The following is a 22,067-nucleotide window of genomic DNA, read 5'->3' as shown; positions in this document are numbered from 1 at the left end:
TGTGTGTGATAGAATTCTTTGTGCAGTAAATGAATGCATGGGATCAACACTGGCTAAATGTTGCCAATCACATGTTTATAATAGTTTAAATTGTATTTGCAAAAGTTACTTGCGTAAAGATGCAATAAACTATTCAAATTCCCTAGGATGATTTGTTGCACTATACTTTAGAGAAAATAGTTATAATATAGGTTTAATGCACCTGCACAACATGCCATCGTTGAATATTTGGTATGATCGATTGAGAAATTTCAGTCCTCATGTTTTTAAACATCCATTCCTCATCTAATGAATGGAAAAGATCCAGCTTTTTGCCCCACTTGTTATATGATGGCATAAAATGGATGTTTGGCCTGTCGTATATCAATCAAATATCAGTAAATACCAGTAAATTATTCAATGTGAGGTTACTGTGATCTATAACACCTATTAATCAACCAAAAATACATCACTATGCTTGAATGAGGGATTTAATAATTCAATAAAGGTATCCTACATTCCAAAATCTGCATATCTTTTTAAACTTCAGAAATTAGAATCATGTGTAATGTAAGACGTCAAGACAGTTGCCAAAATCTTTTTGAGCATTACAAATTTTTCTTCTACCATGTATCAAGATGTATGCACCCATGTATCAAGCCATCATGTTTGTAATAACATTTTTATGTAAATTTGATTTAAACACCAAACATGATATTCATTAGTATAACTCAAGAAATAGACTGCATTATGCAACAATGTCACATAACCTAACTGTAAATGTCCCATCTATATGAACTGTAAACTCATTTATAATTCATCTTCAGTAACTAAATGGCAAAAGACCTGTCAATTTAAATTGAAATTACAAAAATATTTTATTAAAAATCATTTTTACAGAGTTGCCGAATGTTTGAATGAGGACAAATGATGTTTTATTCCTGTATATAACATTGTATAAATTATGTCATTTTATAATTGTTTAAATTGTCAGGACAGTTCTTATACATGTATTAACATTTCTCCTGGGTTAATAAATTTGTTATTATTAATTAATTAATTTACTTGTGTAATTATAATTCTACCAACCAAACACAGGTGTTATATAGAACATTAATGCAATATTTCCAGGGGTAGTCCAGTGGATAGAGTGTTATGCTATTGACCAAAGGGTTCAATTTCAGGAGATACCTCTAGCTTGGTGATTTTTTTGGCACCAGATCTTCCTGGGAAACCACAGATGGCACAGGGAAAGGCATTGTCCCACTTTCTCTAATGTATGAATTTTATAAGTTGCTTGGTGTAGTGCTAAGCAAGGTCTCAAGCCAACCTTCTGGTTGATTAGTGTGTTTATTAATATCAATAAAATTGGTCCCCTTTCCGACTCAGACAACTAATGTTCAATTTCAGTTCTCTCTATTTTTCAAAAATTTTGAAAAAATCTCTTATTGATCCATCATCAATTTCAAGATTTCAGTTTCACCATCATACAGGGGGTATACCTGTAGGCCTCAGATGCCATGTAGAAAAATACTACCAACGCATGGTTGTGACAAGGAAAGTTAATTCCAGTTTCAACCTAATTTACCATTGGAGTAGGTCATACTGAAACATTGATTTCCACTAGATCATGAATGATAAGTAACATTGGACCTGGACAGAGGTTGGATTGGTATCTTCCATGCCTCCTCTACCATGGTGCTCTAGTATCTTATGCAGGTGGCTGGCAGGTTTGTGGGTTGGTACAGCGACCAAGAGGTAAAGTGCCATAAGATCTTGTGGTACCCCTAAATCTGATATCAATTGACTATTTGTAGTATAGTTTCAATAGTATGCTTTCTGCGGAAAGAAAGGTAGTTTCAATGAAATATGCGCTCATAAAAATCACAAGTTCCTTTGAGTAAAATTGTTGAAAAACTCTCACAACACAACTATATTGATTATGTGGGCTTCTTGGTTACCACAGGTCGTGGACCCTCAAGTATTTTTTCCCTAGATCTATGATAAAAAATAAACTATCTACCAAGCTGCAACATTTGAGTAGTAAAGTAACAGGATCTTTGTAACAGATCTGAAAACGTTTCTTGAAGAATGAAAATATTAACTGATCCTAATAATGATTTAACTTATTGTTCTGATGCCTTTACAGTGGGTATTTGTTATAGTAATTTGCTACCCATATGACACATCAAGAAGAGCATGGTGCTCCATCAAATTGGAAAGAAATCCTGCGAGAACACACTCATGCAGTTTCATGGTTGACATTAGGTTGGCCCTAAAATTGGTTGCATTTCCAAATTTGGAAATTTCACATCATATCATGCCATTCAATGAGACCATCTGCACACAAACACCCATGGATTTTTAAATACAGTCGGAACAATTTTTGGTGGCCAAATTCGGCTCTTTTAAAGGTTTTTGAAATTAGGTAGAGTATGCAGGAAATTCAACTCTGGTCAGTGCATTTCATTTGATTTTTCCACAGGGTGTTTGGTTACCTAAACTGAAGTTATAAATATTATAATGATTGTTAAAATAGAGATGATGTAATTCATATTTTTGCTCATAGTGTGCGACTATATGAATCCCAACACAGTGACAGTGATAGCATTGAGGAATGATGAGTTTTCATGATGTCTTTTCATGGTCATAAAGAATTACTTTGCCCCCCCCCCCCCAAAGAGGAGAAATTGACTCAGTGAGTTTTTCTTCTACAGTGATGTTTATATCTTTATCTTTCCATTCTCTACTGAAAGATCAATTCAAAAAATAACCCAGCATTCATGATTCCCTCTTAAAATATAATAGGAAAAGTGATATGATCCTTATAGTCAATAAGTTCGAATATAACTTCTAAAGATTCCACTCTTTTTCAAGATCTACGAACAATAGAAGAGAAGGTATATTTACATATATGCATTTCATCACAAATGATATGCTATTTTAAACCTAAAAGATATAGGGAACCTAATGATAAGAGTTAATACAGGCCGATTTACATATGCCCCTTTATGTGTTCTATGCAGAGGCTTTCATTTATTTTGCTCCTTCTAATCCTTCCTCGGATAGACTCCCCAAAATTTTACTGAAAACCTTTTATTTTAATGAATTGTTTTCACAAATACATGAGTTTATTTGTGCTATGTGCTTCTGCGTAAAATTTGGAGCTGGCTTTACAGCTACTTGGATAGAATTTTAGGCTATGTGTGTGTGTGTGTATATATATATACACACACACAGCTACTAAATAAGTATTTTGTGACTCCCAACAAAACACAAAATCCAGCATCCTACTCCACATCAGGTCCCTCTTCATATCCTTGTAATTCCTTCCTCCTTTCATCCCGTTCAACAACCCTATCCTGTTCCTTCCCTTTCCTTGTTTGCCAAACATTCTACCCTCTATTACAGTCTTCAACATCCCACTGCCGGTCAATACCCCCTTCATCCACTTTTCCTGCATCCATAGGATTTCTCCCAACAAACCCCTCTCTTCGCCCACCATACCAAGTACTTCCTTATTTGTTTTCTACTCTGTCCATTTCACCTTCCCCATTCTTCTCCTCACCCACATTTCAGAAGCCTCCAATCTACTTCTATCCTCCCGCTTCAATGACCACGTTTCTGTGCTGTGCATAGCTACACTCCATATCAAAGTTTTTATGAGTCTTTTCTTAAAATCCTTACTCAATGGCCCTGTCGTCAACTCCCTCCTCCTTGTAAAAGCCTCCTTGCCTAGCGCAATTCATCTCCTTACGTCCCTACTACATTGACCGAGTTGGTCCAAAACACTTCCAAGATACGTAAACTGTTCTACCTGCTCTAGTTTTTGCCCTCCTATTTTAATGTTTAGCCTAGCCTTTTTCTTTCTAGAAAACCGCATAACCTTTGTTTTATTTACATTGATTCTCATCCCATATCTGTCGCACTGAAGTTCCAATTCACTCAGCAATGCTTGCAACCCCTTAGTTGACTGACAAACTAAAGCTTGGTAATCAGCGAACCTAACTGATTCCACAAAATCCCCACCAACTTTCATTCCTACCTCAATTTCTTCCAATGCCTCTGTAATCATTTCCTCCACATATAAGTTGAACAGCAATGGTGAAAATGGGCAACCCTGCCTTACACCTCTTCCTAACACTGCCCAACCAGACTCCCTGTTCCCCACTCGCACCTGAGCAGTCTGAGATATGTAAAGGTTGTGAATTAGCCTCCTTTCCCTCCAATCTATTCCTATTTTCTTCAATATACTCCTGGATTAAGATGGTGCGGGCACTAACGTACTGGCTTCCCACCCAGAGGGCCCGGGTTCAAATCCCGGCAGTTTTGAATATTTTTCAGAGGTATCTCGATCCCTACTTGAGGTGCTTTGTGGAGGGCACATCGAGTGAGTACGCCGTCCGTCGGATGGGACGTTAAGCTTCGGACCACTTGGCGCCTTTCGTAAAGAGTAGGCTAATGCCGACACCGGGTTTCTCTCCACCCTTCATCCTTTCCTGTCCATCACCTATGGCGCAAATGGCCTCAGCTGTCGGTCGCCTCCTCTAAATACTACTACTACTTCAATGTACTCATTAGTTTTCCCAATTCACTCTATCAAACACTTTTTCAAAATCTACAAAACAGGCAAATACCTCCTGGTTGAATTCTATATTCCTCTTGATTAATAATCTCATTACTGCAATGGCATCATGTATCTCTCTCCCCTTCCTAAACCCAAACTGATCATCCCCTAAGTAATCATTTGCCCTATTCTCTATTCTTTTGTTGATGATCCTGAGAACAACTTTAGCTGCGTGGGATATCAAACTTATTGTCCTGTACTCCTCACATGATGTAGCCTTTACCTTTTTTGGAATAGGAACTAACACTGATCTCACAAAGTCTTCCGGCCAGATTCCTTCCTCATAAATACTATGAATCAGCCCATATAGCCTCTTCCTCCCACATTTTCCCAAACATTTCAGTAGTTCCGCAGGAATGTTATCCACCCCCATGGCCTTATTTGGTTTCATCTCCCTTTATGCCATTTCTATCTCATTGCCGAGTATGCCTGGACCTAAGCTATCTTCCTCTACGTCATGTTCCTTTTCTATGTCTAACTTTGTTGGTCTAAGTTCCTTACTATACAGTTCTTCTATATATTCCTTCCATCTCTCTTGGATCTTTCCTTTGTGAACTATTATCTTACCCGCCTTATCTCTAACTGTTAGCATAGATCTTCCTTTCTTACTTCCCGATAAAGATTTAAATTTGCTGTACAGCAGACCAATTTCACCCTTCCTCTGCAAACTTTCCATATCCTCACATCTTCTCCACCATGCTTCTTTTGCTTTATTTGTTGCTTGCCTCACTTTATTGTTTAACTCTTTGTACTTCATTTTGCCTAACTCTGTGTTTACATTCTTCCATTCTCTCCACTCATCCATCTTTGTAATCATCTCATCCATGATCCATGGTTTCCTCGTCCTTTTCGCGTTAACGGTTCCAATAGTGTCTTTTGCAGCTGTAGATAACCCTTTCTAAATACTTTCCCATTTTCCTTCGATAGTACTCAGCTCTTTACCATCCTCCATGATTTCCTCAACAGCCTGTTGGGACTCCTTCCTTTTCAATCCATTTTCTAATCCGCCGCCCCTACCTTATCCCTTTGAAATGGACGCTATATTTCATAACAACTAAATTGTGGTCAGAGTCCGCATCCGCTCCTGGGAAGCTGTGCCAATGTTTCACACTGTTCATAAACCTGTGTCTAACCAGAATATAATCTAGCTGATTCCTTTTTGAGTCCCCTGGATTTTTCCATGCATACCTGTCTTTGGTGGTGTCTAAACCAAGTGTTGGTGATGACTAACCCGTCTCGTGCAGAACTCAACTGCTTTCTCCCCGCGGTCATTCCTCGTGCCTAAACCGTAGTCCCCCACCTCATCACCATCTCTTCCTTCACCTACCGTCGCATTCCAATCCCCCATCACTATCAAATGTTTCCCTGCAGGAACACACGCGATTATGCCCTCTAATTGATCGTATATCCTATCGACCTCTTCCTCTGTATGGTTGCTCGGTGGCATGTACACTGAATAATAACCAAGTTTGTCGGTTCTGCTTTTATCTCTACTAGTAATATTCTATCCGTTACCTGTTCTATGTTGACTACGCTTCTTCTTACCTCTTCATTTAATACTATGACAACCCCTCGCTGGCTTTCGTCCCCGCCACTGTATATTATTCTATAATTAACACTCCAGTAATCCCCGCTATCCTTCCATCTCACCCCACATAGACCTAAAATATCTGTTTTTCTCCTTTTCATCTCTCGCTTAATATTCTCCAGTTTCCCTATCCTCATCATTGTCCTAACATTTCACGTTCCTATTCTAAATAATTTGGTCTTCTTCTCCTGCATCTTCTGTCCTGCTGCTGCCGGTTTTGCCTTGCAAGAGTTTTGTGGGATGATGACTGCGGAAGCCTTGCCTCCCCCACTGCCGGGCACGACACACGGCTGATTGGGGCGAGCCCCGTAGTTGCCAGGACTCAAAATCTCTGTAGTGACCATCATATTTATCTTGGGAATAATAATTGAGGTGGTTTCCTGTTACCTTTCTCAATAGTGTTTTTACTATCACTTACTGGCCACCCCAATGGGGTCAGATGCCACTGCAGCTGTCTCACTGAGGAACAGACGCTGCGTGAACTACCTTTCGTCTGGCTCCTAACCTTTGACCTATCTGTCATGGGTGACCCTACCAGGAGCAATTATTATTACTCCTGCCAGCACAGCTCTAGAGGTTATCGGAATGCACAAGCCCTTCCACCACGTCAAGGTCATAGTCCGGGGAGGGATATATAAATATATATATATATATATATATATATATATATATTTATACAAATTTCTCCATAGGTATATGCTTTTGTGTTTTCCACTTTTTGAACAACTACAAGTAATTTATACACTTACATATGTAAAGCTACATTTACATATTTAAGTATCTTTATCTTTGGCAATTAGGTAGCATTTTTGAGCTACAAAAACAACTGTAGAGGGAATGATTAGACAAAAGAGAACTCTCACAATTATTTTTCTGATACTAAGAAGAGACAAAAATAAACTTCGTTGGTATTTGAAAAAATTTTCTTACCCTCTACAATGACAGAACAATAAATTTATGGAGATAAGGGGTTCATATTACCCACCCAGTCAATTTTATCAATAAGTTTCCAACCTGCAAATGTGATCCAGCTAAATGGTGGTGAAATATTCCATTGGTGATTCCTATAAACTGACAAGGCTTATGATACTTTTCCAAAGGAAAAGATGACTTAAATTTCATAAACCAAGGACTTTTGCAAAAATTCTTTTACAATTCATAAGACAAATCTTAACCATCAGGTCATGATAATGAGCATAACATATGTTTTTATGTCCCTGAATGTAATGCCCTGCACATCGGTCAATCCATAAATACTTGTGTGGACTAATAAAAAAATGCCAAGTCAAGACTGATACCACATCAAACTTTGCCAAACACCTCAGTGAACAGGAGCATTTGTGTAATTTCAGACCAACAGTGCTGAATATTCATTGGAAAGGAAGAAAATTGGACTTTTTGGAACAACTAGCAATTGAAGATACTTGCAAAGAAACACAATAATATAAAATTCCTCAATGACTGCTTGTTCCACCCGTTACCTCTCCGTACTTTTATCTTTCCCTCAATGACTTCAACAATTCCTGTACAAAAACTGTACTGTCATGCAGTGGATGATTGACAAATTGTTTATAGTGATTAAAGTTATACTATAAATAGCAGTTTTAATTTAATTTATTCTTTACAAATAAATGATTTACAAGAAATGATAAAACATTTTATATGAGATCAAATTAGATGCATTAACATGATTCATCACATAGACCAAATGGCCCATGCTGTCAGGGATTCAAATAAATATGATAAAAACACAGAAACAACCGAAAGATTGGTTTGAATTAATTGCTCAAAAACTCCTTATCGCCTCTTAGTACCCCCATAAGCTTTTGCAGTTCTCATAGAATTAGAGCTTTCATCATTATCTTCATTTGCACTGTGAAATGTTTTGCTGTAAGTGCTGGATGTTCTAGGCACCGTATATGCTTGATTTCTGGAAGTAAATGAGAAATTAAAAGTGGATAGGGATAATTCTACACCACATCCCATATCCTGGTGATTACACAACACCATAATTTCATTGGTAAATAATATTGAAGCAAATAGGATAATTTAAGATATGAAATTATTCAATATTATTAGAGCTATGTAATAAACATTTTACAGCCTGTTTTATGAGGCTAGGATATACACACAAAGAGTAAATAGGATGAAATATTATCTGAAATAGCTGAAGAAACTACACTTACTCTATAAGGATGAGTAGTATAGGTTTAAAGCACTTAATCTGACCAAGGGGGAAAAATTTCTTTGACTGTATGGAAAACCAGAACAAGTATTCATCTTAAATTTTTCTGCACAACATGCATTTGACAAAAAATTGGTAATATAGAACTTTTCATTTAAAATTTTATGGTTATGGAGAAATATATCGCACAATACTATGAACAAGTGCAAACTCTTTATAATCCATATGTGGATTTTCAGGGATTAGATCACTCATACTGATAATTATCATGCCAAGTGATTATTTTAACCCAAAAATGTATCATACATAAATGTAATAAGTTAACAAATATCTAACAATTATGCATTTTAAATTTTAACTAAATTGTTTTTGCCATTATCACAGCGATGGAGATAATTTATATACATGATGCCAAGCATGTTTGATAGGTGTTTTAATTGTCTAAATGTAGGCCAAACATATTAAATGGTTAATCTTACCTTCTTATTTCTCAAGAATCTCATTAATTTCAATTCACTACTATTTTCCTTTCTCCATGATTTTACAATATGCTCAGCATGACTGCAATCCCAAAGGTCTAAATTTTATCATCTCCATATTTAGCGACAGGAGACTTTCAAATCATGCATCTATGTTCATGTGCTCAGCAAAGACTAGTGCACATTGTGTTTCAATCCCTTTTTGCCAATGCGGAGGTAGCATACTTCAAAATGTGTATCATATAGGCTTGTTTTGTGTTCTTTTATCACCTTGGTAACAGTTGCATAAAACGTTGGCATAAAAATAATGCTTCATATGATACATTAAAATTTAAAAATTGCCAAATTTTACTATTATTAATTAGTCCATTTTAAGTTGCAATCATTAGATATATCATCATACTTGTGACATCTTCCCATGTTATTTATTATTTCGATGTGTTTTCAGAGCTTAGGGAATGGCAATTACTAAGTATATACACATCATACAGGATGTCTGCTAAACAATTAGAAGAAATCCAAAAATTCTTCAAGGCATATTTTCAGTTTTCCAAAGAATTCCACAAAAATTTTGTTTCAATAAATATTGGTAACATGGCCATAATTATGGACTCTAATGTGAGAAATACTAAGCTACAGTTGTCTCATTGTGATATTAGCTGCATAATACTGCATACTCCGGCATTAGCTGCATATTCCTGTGTGCCAGGAGTAAATGTAAATATTGTGTCATTATATCACCTTGATAAGAAATTCTCTCATAATCTCAAGTTATAAAAAGTTGACCCTGCTTTAGAGAAACATAGATTTCCTGGAAATGAAACCAATATTCTGAATGATGAGTGATGTGCTTTTGTTAATAAAATGGTACACGCTCAAAATAATGGCAACATTAGTAAAAATATCACAAATATATAGGTATCAAAGTAAAAATTAACATAAAACTTTCAGAATATAAATAAAAATCAAAATATTTAAGCACTTAGCATGCACCACTGCCTCAATTTGTACAATCTCCATGCATTTTCTCTCAATGATGGCTGGATGACAATTATGTGTTTCTCAAACACATCTCAAAAAAAACACATTAATTTCATAAATTAAATGGGCTAAATACCAATTTTTACAAATTCCAAAAAAACTGCGGGAGATGCCGCAACAGTAACTTTTAACGGAGTCATCCGCTAATGTGCATTTCAATGCAACAATTTCAGAGTGTAAAAATCATTCGCCTTGACTGGGATTCGAACCCAGATCCCTCAATATCCGGTCGAGTTCTTTAGCCACTTAAGCTACCGAGGCGTCCTCTTAAACTCTGAAATTTTGGGGCTTTTAAAGGAACAAGATGTTGTGACGAAATACCGTACATACAATGTCATAGGCATTCGTAGTCGTGCACAAGGCCCCACAGTCCACGAGGTTAAAGCCAACTTTAAACACTTATGGTGTTTTTACACCAATTTTTACTGAAAATCCATCAAATTTCCCAAGGGTGCCAGCCAGAAATGTGGAATTCCCCCAGTTTTACAGATTTTCAAGGTCCCTCAAATTGGTGGAAATTGTACACATAATTCATATTGGTTACATCAGTAACATCTATATGTAATATTTTACCATTTTATTTACACGATAATGGAGAAATTCTAGCAACAATTGAAGAAAAGCTTTTCATTTACTTTCACCCTACTTTTTTATTTTGAGGGAGATGACTTTAATTATCCATACCTTAGTAAAGTATTGGAAGCATATTGTGATATCCTATGACTAGAAAAATGTTTGAATTCTCCATTTTTACTACTACTGTACCAAAATAGATGTTACAATATGCATCCACATGGACTCTCTCCCTTGATTTTTCCATTGCATTACCGAAATCTCAATGTAAATTGTGGTAATCATCACCATGGATTTGTATGGCTACAGGGTTTGCCCATCTGTACAAGCAGATTAAAAAGCAACCTTAATCATTTCTCTGCAAACCTGCATTCCTAACTTTAGCATCTCCCAAGTCATTCCTTATAACTAGCAATAATCAATCAAATAACATTTAACTGGCAGCCCTGAATCCCAATGCACCTCCCATAACAATTCCTCTATAAACATTAGGCATCTCTTAACTATTCCCATATTTAATACTCCAATTAACCTCTAATATGATATGAATACTTACCCTCGGTTTCCGAACATGTATCCTAGTAAACCACCCACACTCAATCCAGTCCAGAATCCACCACCACCTCCTAGTCCTTGATTTCCTTGATTATTTCTCCAGCCATATTGGTTGTATGCACTCCCACTGCTACTATATGGTGGTGGACAGAATCCTCCACATGTATTTTCTTTATGTTCAGAATTTGGAAAATTCCATCCAATATCTGGAGCATTAGGCCTGAAAGAAAAACGTAAGCCTTCAACTCTTGAACTTAATTTATATAGATTCATTAAGAATTATCTGGAAACACCTTTCATTATTTCTTATCTTTAACTATTTCTCATTAAAAAAATCATTAATTGTTATCAAATATTATTTTGATCTTGCACTGTACTAGTTAACAAAGACCGTTCATCTACCAGGGGAGTATAATCAATATTTTATTATAAAATGTGAACAAAAAATGCAATGCAAATTAAGGCTGCTAACAACAGTTGGACAAGTATTTTTATACCCCCTGAGTTTTCCAAATTTAGATTTTTTTCAAATTAATCCCACTCAAATCTTCCACGCCAAATCGTATACACCTGCAGCAAAAATGAATACTTTATTCATACCCTGGTACCTTTATGATGGGATCAAAGGCACCTCAAGAAACATAACTAGTGATGGCAGGGTAGGATTCATTTATACGTGCAACTTGCTTATTTTTTATTACTTATAAAATTGGATTTCTTCACCTACCCGGGGATGCCAAAGCCTGGATGATAAATCAGAAGTTTCAACTACGCATCTGATGAGACGATTAAGCCAATTTACTCATATTTCTCTAAAGAGAATGCAAGTTTGAAAGCTTGAGAGTTGGTTAAAAAATATACAGTTCCTTTAAATTCAGAGCACCACTTAGCCTAAGAGAGTATCTTCTTAAGGAAAAAAATTGGCCAGATAAAGTAAAAGTGAGAAAATTTTACCCTTTGAACGGCAGAAACTATTTTGAATCCAGGAAGAGAAAGAGTGAATTCCAGCTTGTGCAGCTGCCATTTCATAAGTGTGGAGCTACGAGGTATTAAACATCGTGAAGTGCCAGTATCATCCACAGCAACAAGGGCCTACAACCAAACTGCTATGGGAATATATTCCTTGGGTAAGCATATTACCCACCTCCAATTAGGAATTTCCAAACTTAAGTCCCTCTGACTAGACATTGACATTGATATATTTTGCCAGAATATGAGATGTTTAGGAAATAAGTACACTGCGATAGAAGCAAATGTTAAACATGGAGGCTACCATACATTAAGTCTCAATGAAAATTGGCTTACCAAAAGTGAAGTTGACCTACATAATATTGGTGATTGTAGCTTTGCATCATTCTAATGCCGGTCTGTATTAAGGTACCTATTAATTAATGTTTTCACAGCTTTTAAATTCATTGATTTAAACAAATTTAGTACGCAATTGCACTTTGAAATATTTGCAATTATGTTGAAGGACCTGAATCTGATCATAGCTTTTATTTATTGCTCCCCTAATGGCGCTTTTGAACTATTTTGTAACCAACTGGAACTAGCAATATCCCCTTTCTTGACTTTGAAGGCCAACATCATAATTTGTGGAGATTTAAACATTGATGTAACACTGAAAACTATTCATTGTTATGTACTTCAAAATATTCTACTTTCTCACCATTATACTGAGCAAACAAACAGCTAACTCAACTTTCACCTGTTTGGATAATGTAAATACCAATTATGGTCCTGAACTGTACCGTATACCTGTAAGTATTATTGACTACCTCTTTTCGGATCATCAAGGTAAAGCTTCACTTCTGAGACTATAAAAATCTTCAAATAGGAATAAATCATGACTATTAGGCCCATAACAGTAGGGATTCAAATTGCTTCTATCTTGTATCAAGTGGCATGGTATATATATAGGCTAAGTTGAGCAGCTAGTTTTCCAAGATTTTTAGGTAATTTTGTAGACATTTTTAACATTGCTTTCCTAAAAAAATACTAAACTGTAATTTCAATAAAAGAAAAAATAATACTTGAAAGCTAGCTCTTGTCCATTAATGGCATGATGGAAAATATAGACAAAATGAGTCCTGGCAACAACGTGATTTGGCCCCATTGGCCATGAGTCGTGCCTGGCAGTGGGGGAAGAAAAGCTTCTGCGGTTGTCATCTTATGAAATCCTTGCAAAGCAAAACTGACAGCAGCAGCACAGATGCAGAAAACAAGCAAATTAGTTAGAATAGGAAATTGGAAAGTTAGGTCAATGTTGAGGAAAGGAAAATCATAAAAATGTAACGCAAGAGATGGAAAGAAAAAATATAGCAGTTTTAATGTACAGTGGGGAATGGCAATATTATTAAACAATAAGGAGGGAAGAAACATTCTAAACAGAGAGAAAGCGACTGATAGAATACTATTAGTAGGAGTGAAGGGTGAACCAACCTATTTGGTTATTGCCACCTCTTAGTGTAAATGCTACCAAGCAACCACAGGTCGATGAAATTTGATAAGGAGTAGGCTCAGTTAGAGGATACAATTTTGGGTGTTCCTGGAAGGAAGCACGTGGAATTGGAACATGACCGCAGGTGAAGGAAGAGGCGGTAGTGAGGTGGACTATGGTTTAGGAACAAGAAATTACTGCAGAGAGAAAGCAATAAAGTTTTGTACAAGAATGGGGTTAATCATTGCCAACACTTGGTGTAGACACCACAAAAGGCATAATGCACATGCATAATAGGTATACATGCACATGGAAAATGCCAGATGACTCAGAAAGGTATCAGTTCAACAACAATGGCTAGCCACAGATTAAGGAATAGCGCGATCAATTTGCAGTTGCCCAGGATCAGATGTCAACTCTGACCATAATTTAGTAGTTATGAAGTGTAGCCCCTGATTAAAAAAGGTAAGGCAGGGGAGATGGGTTAGGAAATGGAATGTAGACAGATTAACTGGATTGACAATGAAGAAGTATCAGCAGACTGTAGAGAAAATCATGAGTGAGGGAAAGGAGGAAAATGCTGCCCCGAAAATATAGGACAATATCACAAAAAGGATGTTGAAAGCTTCAAAAGAATCTATAGGAACTGCCAATTCTATCCGCAACTTGTAAATATCTCAGACTGCTTTGGTGCGAGAGTGGAATGGAAAGTACAGATGGGCAGTGATAGGAAATGAGTAAGGCAGGGTTGTCCGTTATCACCTGTGCTGTTCAACGTATATTTGGATGAAATAATTAAATAGGCATAGGAAGAACTGGAGATAGGAATGAAAGTCAGATTCATAAATTCAGTTAGTTTTGTGGATGATAAAGCTTTAGTTTTGTATATACCTGGTTATTTGCAAACCTGCTTTTTACAACTGATGATTTTTTCAAAACAATCTTCACCACAATGACCTTATATTAGTTTATATATTGCACTACTTATGCTGATGACATTTAATATTTTTTTGCCATTTATCAACTTGAATAGAATATAATAAAAATTTTAAACACACCTAATTTGAGGTTAGCTTAATAGGAAGTATGTAATAAGTGTTCAAGTTTTTAGTTGTCACACTTACCCATCAAAGCTCATGTTATATAATTTTTTCCACTGTAACAATTTCTTTGTCATCTGAAAACTATTCAAATTATGCAGTTTATAAAAAGATTTCACTGTGATTATAATACTGTTTCCAACCTACTAAAAGACTCCTGAATTCCAGAAGCAACATCAGCAAAATAACGCAACCAATTTTGATGAAGAAATATGCATCTTCTGGGATATTTATGTCTATATCAATTCTTTACATCAACACTTATAATTCCCTTCCATGCATCCATAATATTAATGTCCTTAAGTAGTCCCACTTATGTTGTCATTAGCGATGCCAATAACAGTTTTACTTATTCAATTCTTTCTGGCTCAACCTTGTGGAAATTCATGTTAATGAAATTAAAAATACAAAGTAACTTTCCACTGTTCTTTATTAGCGTACGACCGGTTTCAACGCTCAAGCGTCATCATCAGGTACAAAATAAATCAGTCGCAGTTCCACTTATATACCAATCATGAGGGAGAGGAGGGGTGGGTGAGAGAGGGGGGGGACGAGGAGGAGGCGAAAGAAAATGGAGTTGCGATTGGCGTTGATGTGGAGGGGGAAGAGGGGTGTTAAGTGTCAGGACAGGTGTTTGGTTGGTTTAGAGTGGGGTGGGGTGGGATGGGTGGGGGGGTTTGTCGGGTCTATCTGTGAGGGAAAGGGGTACTTCCAGGATTGGGGAGAGGTATTCAAATAATATATCGTTAACCATATTAACCGATTAAGGGTTTAGCAATGAAAAATGGTTACAAAGAAAATTTAGTGGACAAAATGCTACAAAGAAAATGTTCCTCCAAAGCACACAATCTTTTGTTCAAACCTTTTAATACGGAGGAAATAGGTTACAAATGGTGCAAACTCCCATATTATGGTTTAATTTCACAGAAGTTAGTCAACCTTTCTCCCAGAGAGAAATTTCGGATAGCTTTTTATTATAATAATAATTTAAAATCAGTCTTGAATAACACTAAAGACAAAATATGTACGCAAAATAAAAGTGGTGTGTATAAGTTAACTTGTGGGGACTGTGGTGCTATATATATAGGTCAAACGGGGAGGTCATTAAAGACACGGGCGGAGGAACACAAATGCTGTTTTAGAACTTGTGACCTAAAACAATCGCACTTCGCTAAACATTTATGGGAAGAAAACCATGGGAGTGATTTCAACCCAGAACTGTTACATAAGAGTGAAAAAGGAATGAGGATGGACAAGTGGGAAGAATTTGAAATCAAAAAGAACTTAAAAACGGGTCATGTGGTTAACGATATATTATTTGAATACCTCTTCCCAATCCTGGAAGTACCCCTTTCCCTCACAGATAGACCCGACAAACCCCCCCACCCATCCCACCCCACCCCACTCTAAACCAACCAAACACCTGTCCTGACACTTAACACCCCTCTTCCCCCTCCACATCAACGCCAATCGCAACTCCATTTTCTTTCGCCTCCTCCTCGTCCCCCCCCTCTCTCACCCACCCCTCCTCTCCCTCATGATTGGTATATAAGTGGAACTGCGACTGATTTATTTTGTACCTGATGATGACGCTTGAGCGTTGAAACCGGTCGTACGCTAATAAAGAACAGTGGAAAGTTACTTTGTATTTTTAATTTCATTAACAGTTTTACTCATTACTCAAGAATGATGCCACTGAATAATCACTATATTACTATTAGATACTGGTTACTATGAACACTTTTGACATTTTTATGAACATTTTACATCCATGCAACCATATAAAATCTCTAGAAATGAACTGCATATTACAAGTCAATCAACTAAGACTGATGCAACATATTTCACATACCTTCCATTTTGTCTGGATTCCATATTACCAGATAAGAATTTTGAGTAAATAATATATCCAAAGACCACTAAGGCAATTACTATAGGGACTGCAGACCACTGACTCCCATGCCGGTCTTGATTACTTCCTTTATAATATGAACTTTTCCCTTTGGAGTGGTAGTCTTTACTTGAATATTCAAGAGTATATTCCAACTAGAAATAGAAAAATTGTGAGAAAAACCAATTGAATACAAGAAAAATTACTAACAATAAATTTGACCAAAATTAAATCCATGATTTTTAGGCAAAATTCCAAATTTCAGTCGCAAAAATATGTAAAATAAACATATAGAGTATAACTATGCTGAAAGTGACTTAAAAAAAACAACTTTTGAAAACACTCACACTGCATGATCCTTTTAATATATATGGGTCATCTGGGTAATCATAGCCTTCACAAATAACAGAAATAGTTCCAAATGAATACTTTTCCGGCATATCAGCTTTACATTCCCACTGTCAAGAGAAGTTCAATTATATTAGCAGTTAATAGAGTAATTAATGCAATTAAGTAGCAGTATAGCAATTAGCCCAATTATTACTTGTCTTCCGGTAGCAGAGGTTGGGAAAAGGACACTTGGTAGACTAAATTAGCGAAAAATATCATAAAATAGAGTACTATAAAATAGAAACCAATACATTAACCTTAAAATTCCACTAGCCTTAAAATCCATGAACAAATCTTTAATGGTATATGAATTTAATTTTATGTACAGCATGGGTGTCTTGAGGTTCAAGGAGGTTTCGAGGTTCGAGGCTGTTGAGGTTAACCTTAAGTAGGTTATGAGGCTTTATGAGGGTGGTTACAGAAGTACCCGGCCTGACCTTGAGATGGCGGTAGTTGCTTGAAAAATATCACGGTATTAGAAATTACCCAATCTATGAAGTCCAAAGAAACTGCGGGAGATGCTACAACAGTAACTTTTAACATTGTTGCGGCATCTCCCGCAGTTTCTTTGGAATTTGTCAAGGTATAAACAGCCTAAGTGTTTAAAAGTAGGCTTTAACCTCGTGGACTGTGGCGTGTCGCGCACAACTACGAATTCCTGTGACATTGTATGCATGGTATTTTGCCACAACATCTAGTTCCTTAAAAGCCCCCAAAATTTCAGAGTTTAAGAGGACGCCTCAATAGCTTAACTGCCTAAAGCACTCAACCGGACATTGAGGGATCTGGGTTCAAATCAGGGTCAAGGCAAATGATTTTTACACACTGAAATTTTTGCATTGCAATAAAGCATATGCTTTAAGTTCGAAGACGCCACATTGTTTAGCATTTCCTTGACAGCCATCAATAGGGGGACGTTTTCAGTGAATTAGTGAAAATTGAGAAAATTGGTCATCGTTATGTGACACAATACTTTTATTTGAAAGGCTTCAGCCCAACCAATATAAAGGCCCAACTGGACTCTATTCTAGATGAGTCTGCTCCTTTGTTTACAACAGTAAAATATTGAGTAGCAGAGTTTAAACAAGGCCGTACGAGCTGTCAAGACGCGCAATGCATTGGTCGACCAAATAAGGTGAAGACTCCAGAAATGGTGAAGAAAATCCACAAATAGATACTGGATGATCGTCTACTGAAAGTGCGCGATCTAGCAGACATAGAAGGAATTTCAAAAAGTGTGGTAAATCGCATATTAACTGTAAATTTGGACATGAGAAAGCTGTGTGCAAGATGGCTGCCGCGTTTGCTCACACTCAAGCAAAACCAGTGTCGTGAAGATGCTTCAATTGAGTGCTTAGCAAAGTTTCACAGCAACAATGCAAAATTTTTGCATTGTTTCGTAACCATGGATGAAACATGGGTCCATTACCTCACACCCGAGACAAAAGAACAATCAAAACAATGGATTCAAAAGGGAGAACCGGCTCCAAAGAAGGTGAAGACCATTTCATCTCCAGGTAAGGTCATAGTGTCGGTTTTTTGGGTTCTGATTGAGATAATTTTCATTGACTATCTTGAAAAAGGAAAAACTATCAATGGCAAGTATTATGCAAACTTATTGCAACGTTTTAACAAAGAAATCAAGCAAAAGCGGCTGCTAAGAAGAAAGTGTGATTCATCAAGACAATGCACCACCTCACAAATCTGTTATTGTAATGGCCAAAATTCATGAATTTAAGCTTGAATAGCTACCTAATGCACCCTATTCACCAGATTTAGCCCCCTTGGATTATTTTCTGTTCGCACACTTAAAAAAATGACTTGGTGGTCAAAGATTTTCCAACCTTGAAGAAGTGATGTCGGCAGTTAATGGCTATTTTGAGGAGCAAGACAGTTCTTATTATAAAAAGGGTATCAAACATATTGAACGTCGCTCTGAAAAGTGTATATAGCTAAAAGGAGATTATATTGAAAAATATATGCTTTTTCCCAAAACTTTCGATTATTCTTCGTTAGGACGGGTACTTCTGGGACCACCCTTATGTGGTGGAAGGAAACCATGAGAAATATTAAAATGCAGGAATTTTTAAGAGTAAAAATTAATTGCCATGACCAGGAATTGAATTGAACACAGATCCCTGAGACTTCCACCGAAGTACTTGAAACAATTAAGCTCTTACACCATGAATTTCTAGGGCTTTAATGAATATAAATATGTAATGATGAATTACCATGCATAAAATATAGCAAGCAATTGTGGTTGTATGAATTTAACTGTACTTCATGAGGTTAAATACAATGTCTAAACACAAAGGTGTTTAGACATTGTATTTAACCTATATCCTCAGACAAATATGAATTTGAGTCTTAGCCAAGAGGAATTATTTTTTCACTAAAATTTCTTCATATCAATTCACATTTGCAGATGATTGCTTATGAAGAAATCTTATTTGATTCTGTCTAACTTCATAAGTTTCAATTAATTACACTAAGGTACTAGGTTTGTCTTTCTGACTAATGTATTCAGTCGTAGTTAGGCATTCAAGAGTTCTTTATCCAAAAAAGATTGCAAACCATGCCATCTAAAACAAAACTCAGACAATATGTTCCTCGTTTACTTGAAGAATGATGAAAATGTGGCTCCAAAAAATTACTGTTGTATAAAATTAATTGGCATAAAATTCAACATATTAAATTTAATCTTATGAGACTGAAAAACACAATTGAAAGATCATAAGGCATATATATAAGTAATTTGTGCAGATAATTCAATTTCAAAATGTTTACAATAAAATACTGTTAATATTCATACGACATGAACTAATCAGCAACCAACCTTGCAAAAAGAGAATGCATGCATTGCAAATTTCAGTCAACCAGGTAGCCATTATTGTGTAATTGGGATATTTAGAGTAAGTAATGCTAGGAGTGTGAGGTGGTTCATGTGTGGGAAGTAGTTTAAGTGGGGGGCAGAGCCGTGTAGGGGTGATGATACCATCAGGGCCTGCCCCCTTCCGGGGGCATGCTTCAGTTAGAGTCAATTTACAGACATTCTAAAACAATTGTAATTCAAAAAATTAAAAACTATTAATATGGGGTTTATAAAATGCAGATATAATAAGTGCAGTTGTAGATTTATAGCCACGAGAAGGCTCAGCATGAGTAAACAACAAATAGTTGTACTTTGGCTTGTGGCTAAGGGAAATGGGCCTATTACTACATATCCACAATTTTAACTTGATGCATGCTTACGATTCCACAGGTGATCTTGCAAATTTCCTTTAGGTTAAATTTTGTAACATGGTTAGATGAAATATTTCGAAAATGCCTTCGGTGACTGCTGCTCAAATATTTACAACAGAACACAGCACATATTTCAATATATTTCTAAAGGTTATCACTACTGGCGAACGGGTTTGAAAAATTGATTGTTCTCTTGGGTATTGGTATAAAAAATGAGAAAATATATTTAAAACAATTATTTTAGACCATAAATTTACCATTAAATTTGAGGAGAGATGGGTTGTTCTCTAATGCTAGTTGACGTTTTCTTCTTACCTGAATGCTGTATCCATCCCAGCCTTCACTTTTACAAAGTACTACCTTCGGAGTGTAAGCATGACAGCCAGCACTACCACCCGCACAGACAAGTTGAGGTATAGGCTGAGAATACCTTCGACTAGCAGCCATTTTATTTTCATGCAACGTAATAGCTTGTAGATCTTCTAGTTTCATTTTTTGGGCATGTACATCACCTGCGAATGAAATATACTACACAGTATATTATATTGCACTGCTGAGAGATTAGGAGCTATTGAAAACATTTGGTTAATCTAATCCTGTTCATAGACACTGAAGAGAACTAAACACCATGATACAACCCCTTACTACCTTAGAAAACAAACGATGCATTTTCAAAAACATTTTGCATTGACAAAATTTGACAATTAAAATTGACAAAAACTTGGCATTAGAGGGATATGGCAACTATGACATAAGCGCACTTCAATTATCACCCATCGTCATGCTGATATAATACCAATGCTTCGCTATCTCATAAAAACTTACCGCAGTCGAAAATTACGAACACTGCCAAAGTAATAATAACTTTTGTTTTCGACATCGTTTTATCAGTTAACATATCTACAACTTTTACGAACTTAGTTCACGATATTGGACGACCACATTTATGGGTCTAATAATAACTGCAGCTGACTATGACAACTGGTTACAATTACACACTCTCAGTGTTCTATTGTCTGATAACACTTCTGTTGCAAAGGTTACAAACAATGAAGCAACGGTAAACACAGAAAACGTTGCCCAATAAGAGGACAGATCTAAGAGAGGGAATTTCAATCTAAGATCTTTCGTCATCATTCAAAAAGCAGAAAATTTATTATGTATCTCAGGTACTATACCTTTGACTAACGTCTTTCCCCTTATTTGGCTAATAAAAATGACAAAATGAATCATAAGACACCATCGAGTTGTTTTGATATCAGTGGCTAGTACTATAAGGAAGTGAATTTGTGTCATCAAATCGGGGTTAATTTATGCTAATATTATAGGAAAGTGGAAATACATCATCGTAATGGGGATAATTTATACAGAGTTATTTTAAACTATAGCTTAGAATGCATGACGTAAAATTGATAAGAGCGCAATTATTTACTTCTGGATCATTTGTGAACTAAATGAAGTCACACTAAACTAGCTATCAATGAAGATTCTGTGAGTAAGATTAATATTCACAGAGGAAGTGGAAAAAATGTCCACTACAATTGTAAGCACAACGTTAACCAAAGGGTTTAAAAATAAAATTAATTTTATATTAACCAACAAGTGACCAGATAGTAAATACCGTATTAAAATTTGTTTATTTTTCATTTGTTCTCAATTATCTTGACCCAATTAAGATGAATTAGAGTCAAAGTTCTTTATTTTCATTTAACTGTATTTAACAATGATGTATTCCTCCAACAGTGCTAAAACAACAGTAACCATATTTTTCCACAAAAGTGTTTTGCATACTTTTTTCTGGGGAATTAATTTATTAAATTTACTGTTGAAATGAAGGCTGCACTAGACAGTCTGAGATTTGCATTTTACACCTTCAATTCGAATTTTCCCGAATCCTTTGAGTGACAAGCCATATGTCTTCAGATATGCTAATGCATTATTTACCAATTGTGTGCTGTGGCAAAATTGATTTATAC

The 22,067-nt window shown here is 36.1% G+C and overlaps 1 protein-coding gene across 2 annotated transcripts; it reads right to left on the bottom strand.

Annotated features, from left to right (window-relative positions):
- Nucleotides 1-7,792: 7,792 nt before the first annotated feature.
- LOC139694632 (store-operated calcium entry-associated regulatory factor-like) lies at nt 7,793-21,116 on the bottom strand. Of its 2 annotated transcripts, none has more exons than XM_071593118.1 (6): nt 20,917-21,116; nt 20,407-20,619; nt 16,806-16,916; nt 16,420-16,613; nt 11,029-11,247; nt 7,793-8,124 (listed from the first exon to the last, which is right to left on the bottom strand). In XM_071593118.1, exons 2-6 carry the CDS (start codon nt 20,581-20,583, stop codon nt 7,992-7,994), a joined length of 834 nt encoding a protein of 277 aa, XP_071449219.1. In that variant the 5' UTR covers nt 20,584-20,619; nt 20,917-21,116; the 3' UTR covers nt 7,793-7,991. The 2 variants fall into 2 exon arrangements, with proteins under 2 accessions (XP_071449219.1, XP_071449218.1); XM_071593117.1 differs by having other exon boundaries at nt 20,407-20,603.
- Between the last annotated feature and the right edge of the window lie 951 nt (nt 21,117-22,067).

The sequence above is a fragment of the Hetaerina americana genome, unplaced genomic scaffold (assembly GCF_022747635.1).
Source record: "Hetaerina americana unplaced genomic scaffold, ioHetAmer1.1.p SCAF_51, whole genome shotgun sequence".
NCBI lineage: Eukaryota > Metazoa > Arthropoda > Insecta > Odonata > Calopterygidae > Hetaerina > Hetaerina americana.
Note: the sequence above shows the minus strand (reverse complement) of the source record. Positions and strands in the feature narration are given on the sequence as shown.

What these genes read in the sequence shown, in the direction of transcription:
- LOC139694632 (XM_071593117.1), bottom strand. Translation starts at nt 20,989, where the DNA reads ATGTTAACTGATAAAACGATGTCGAAAACAAAAGTTATTATTACTTTG. An exon ending in GGGATGGATACAGCATTCAG is followed by an intron (nt 16,917 to 20,406) that starts GTAAGAAGAAAA and finishes TTCTCTTGACAG; the next exon opens with TGGGAATGTAAAGCTGATAT. An exon ending in TACATGTTCGGAAACCGAGG is followed by an intron (nt 8,125 to 11,028) that starts GTAAGTATTCAT and finishes ATTTACTTCCAG; the next exon opens with AAATCAAGCATATACGGTGC.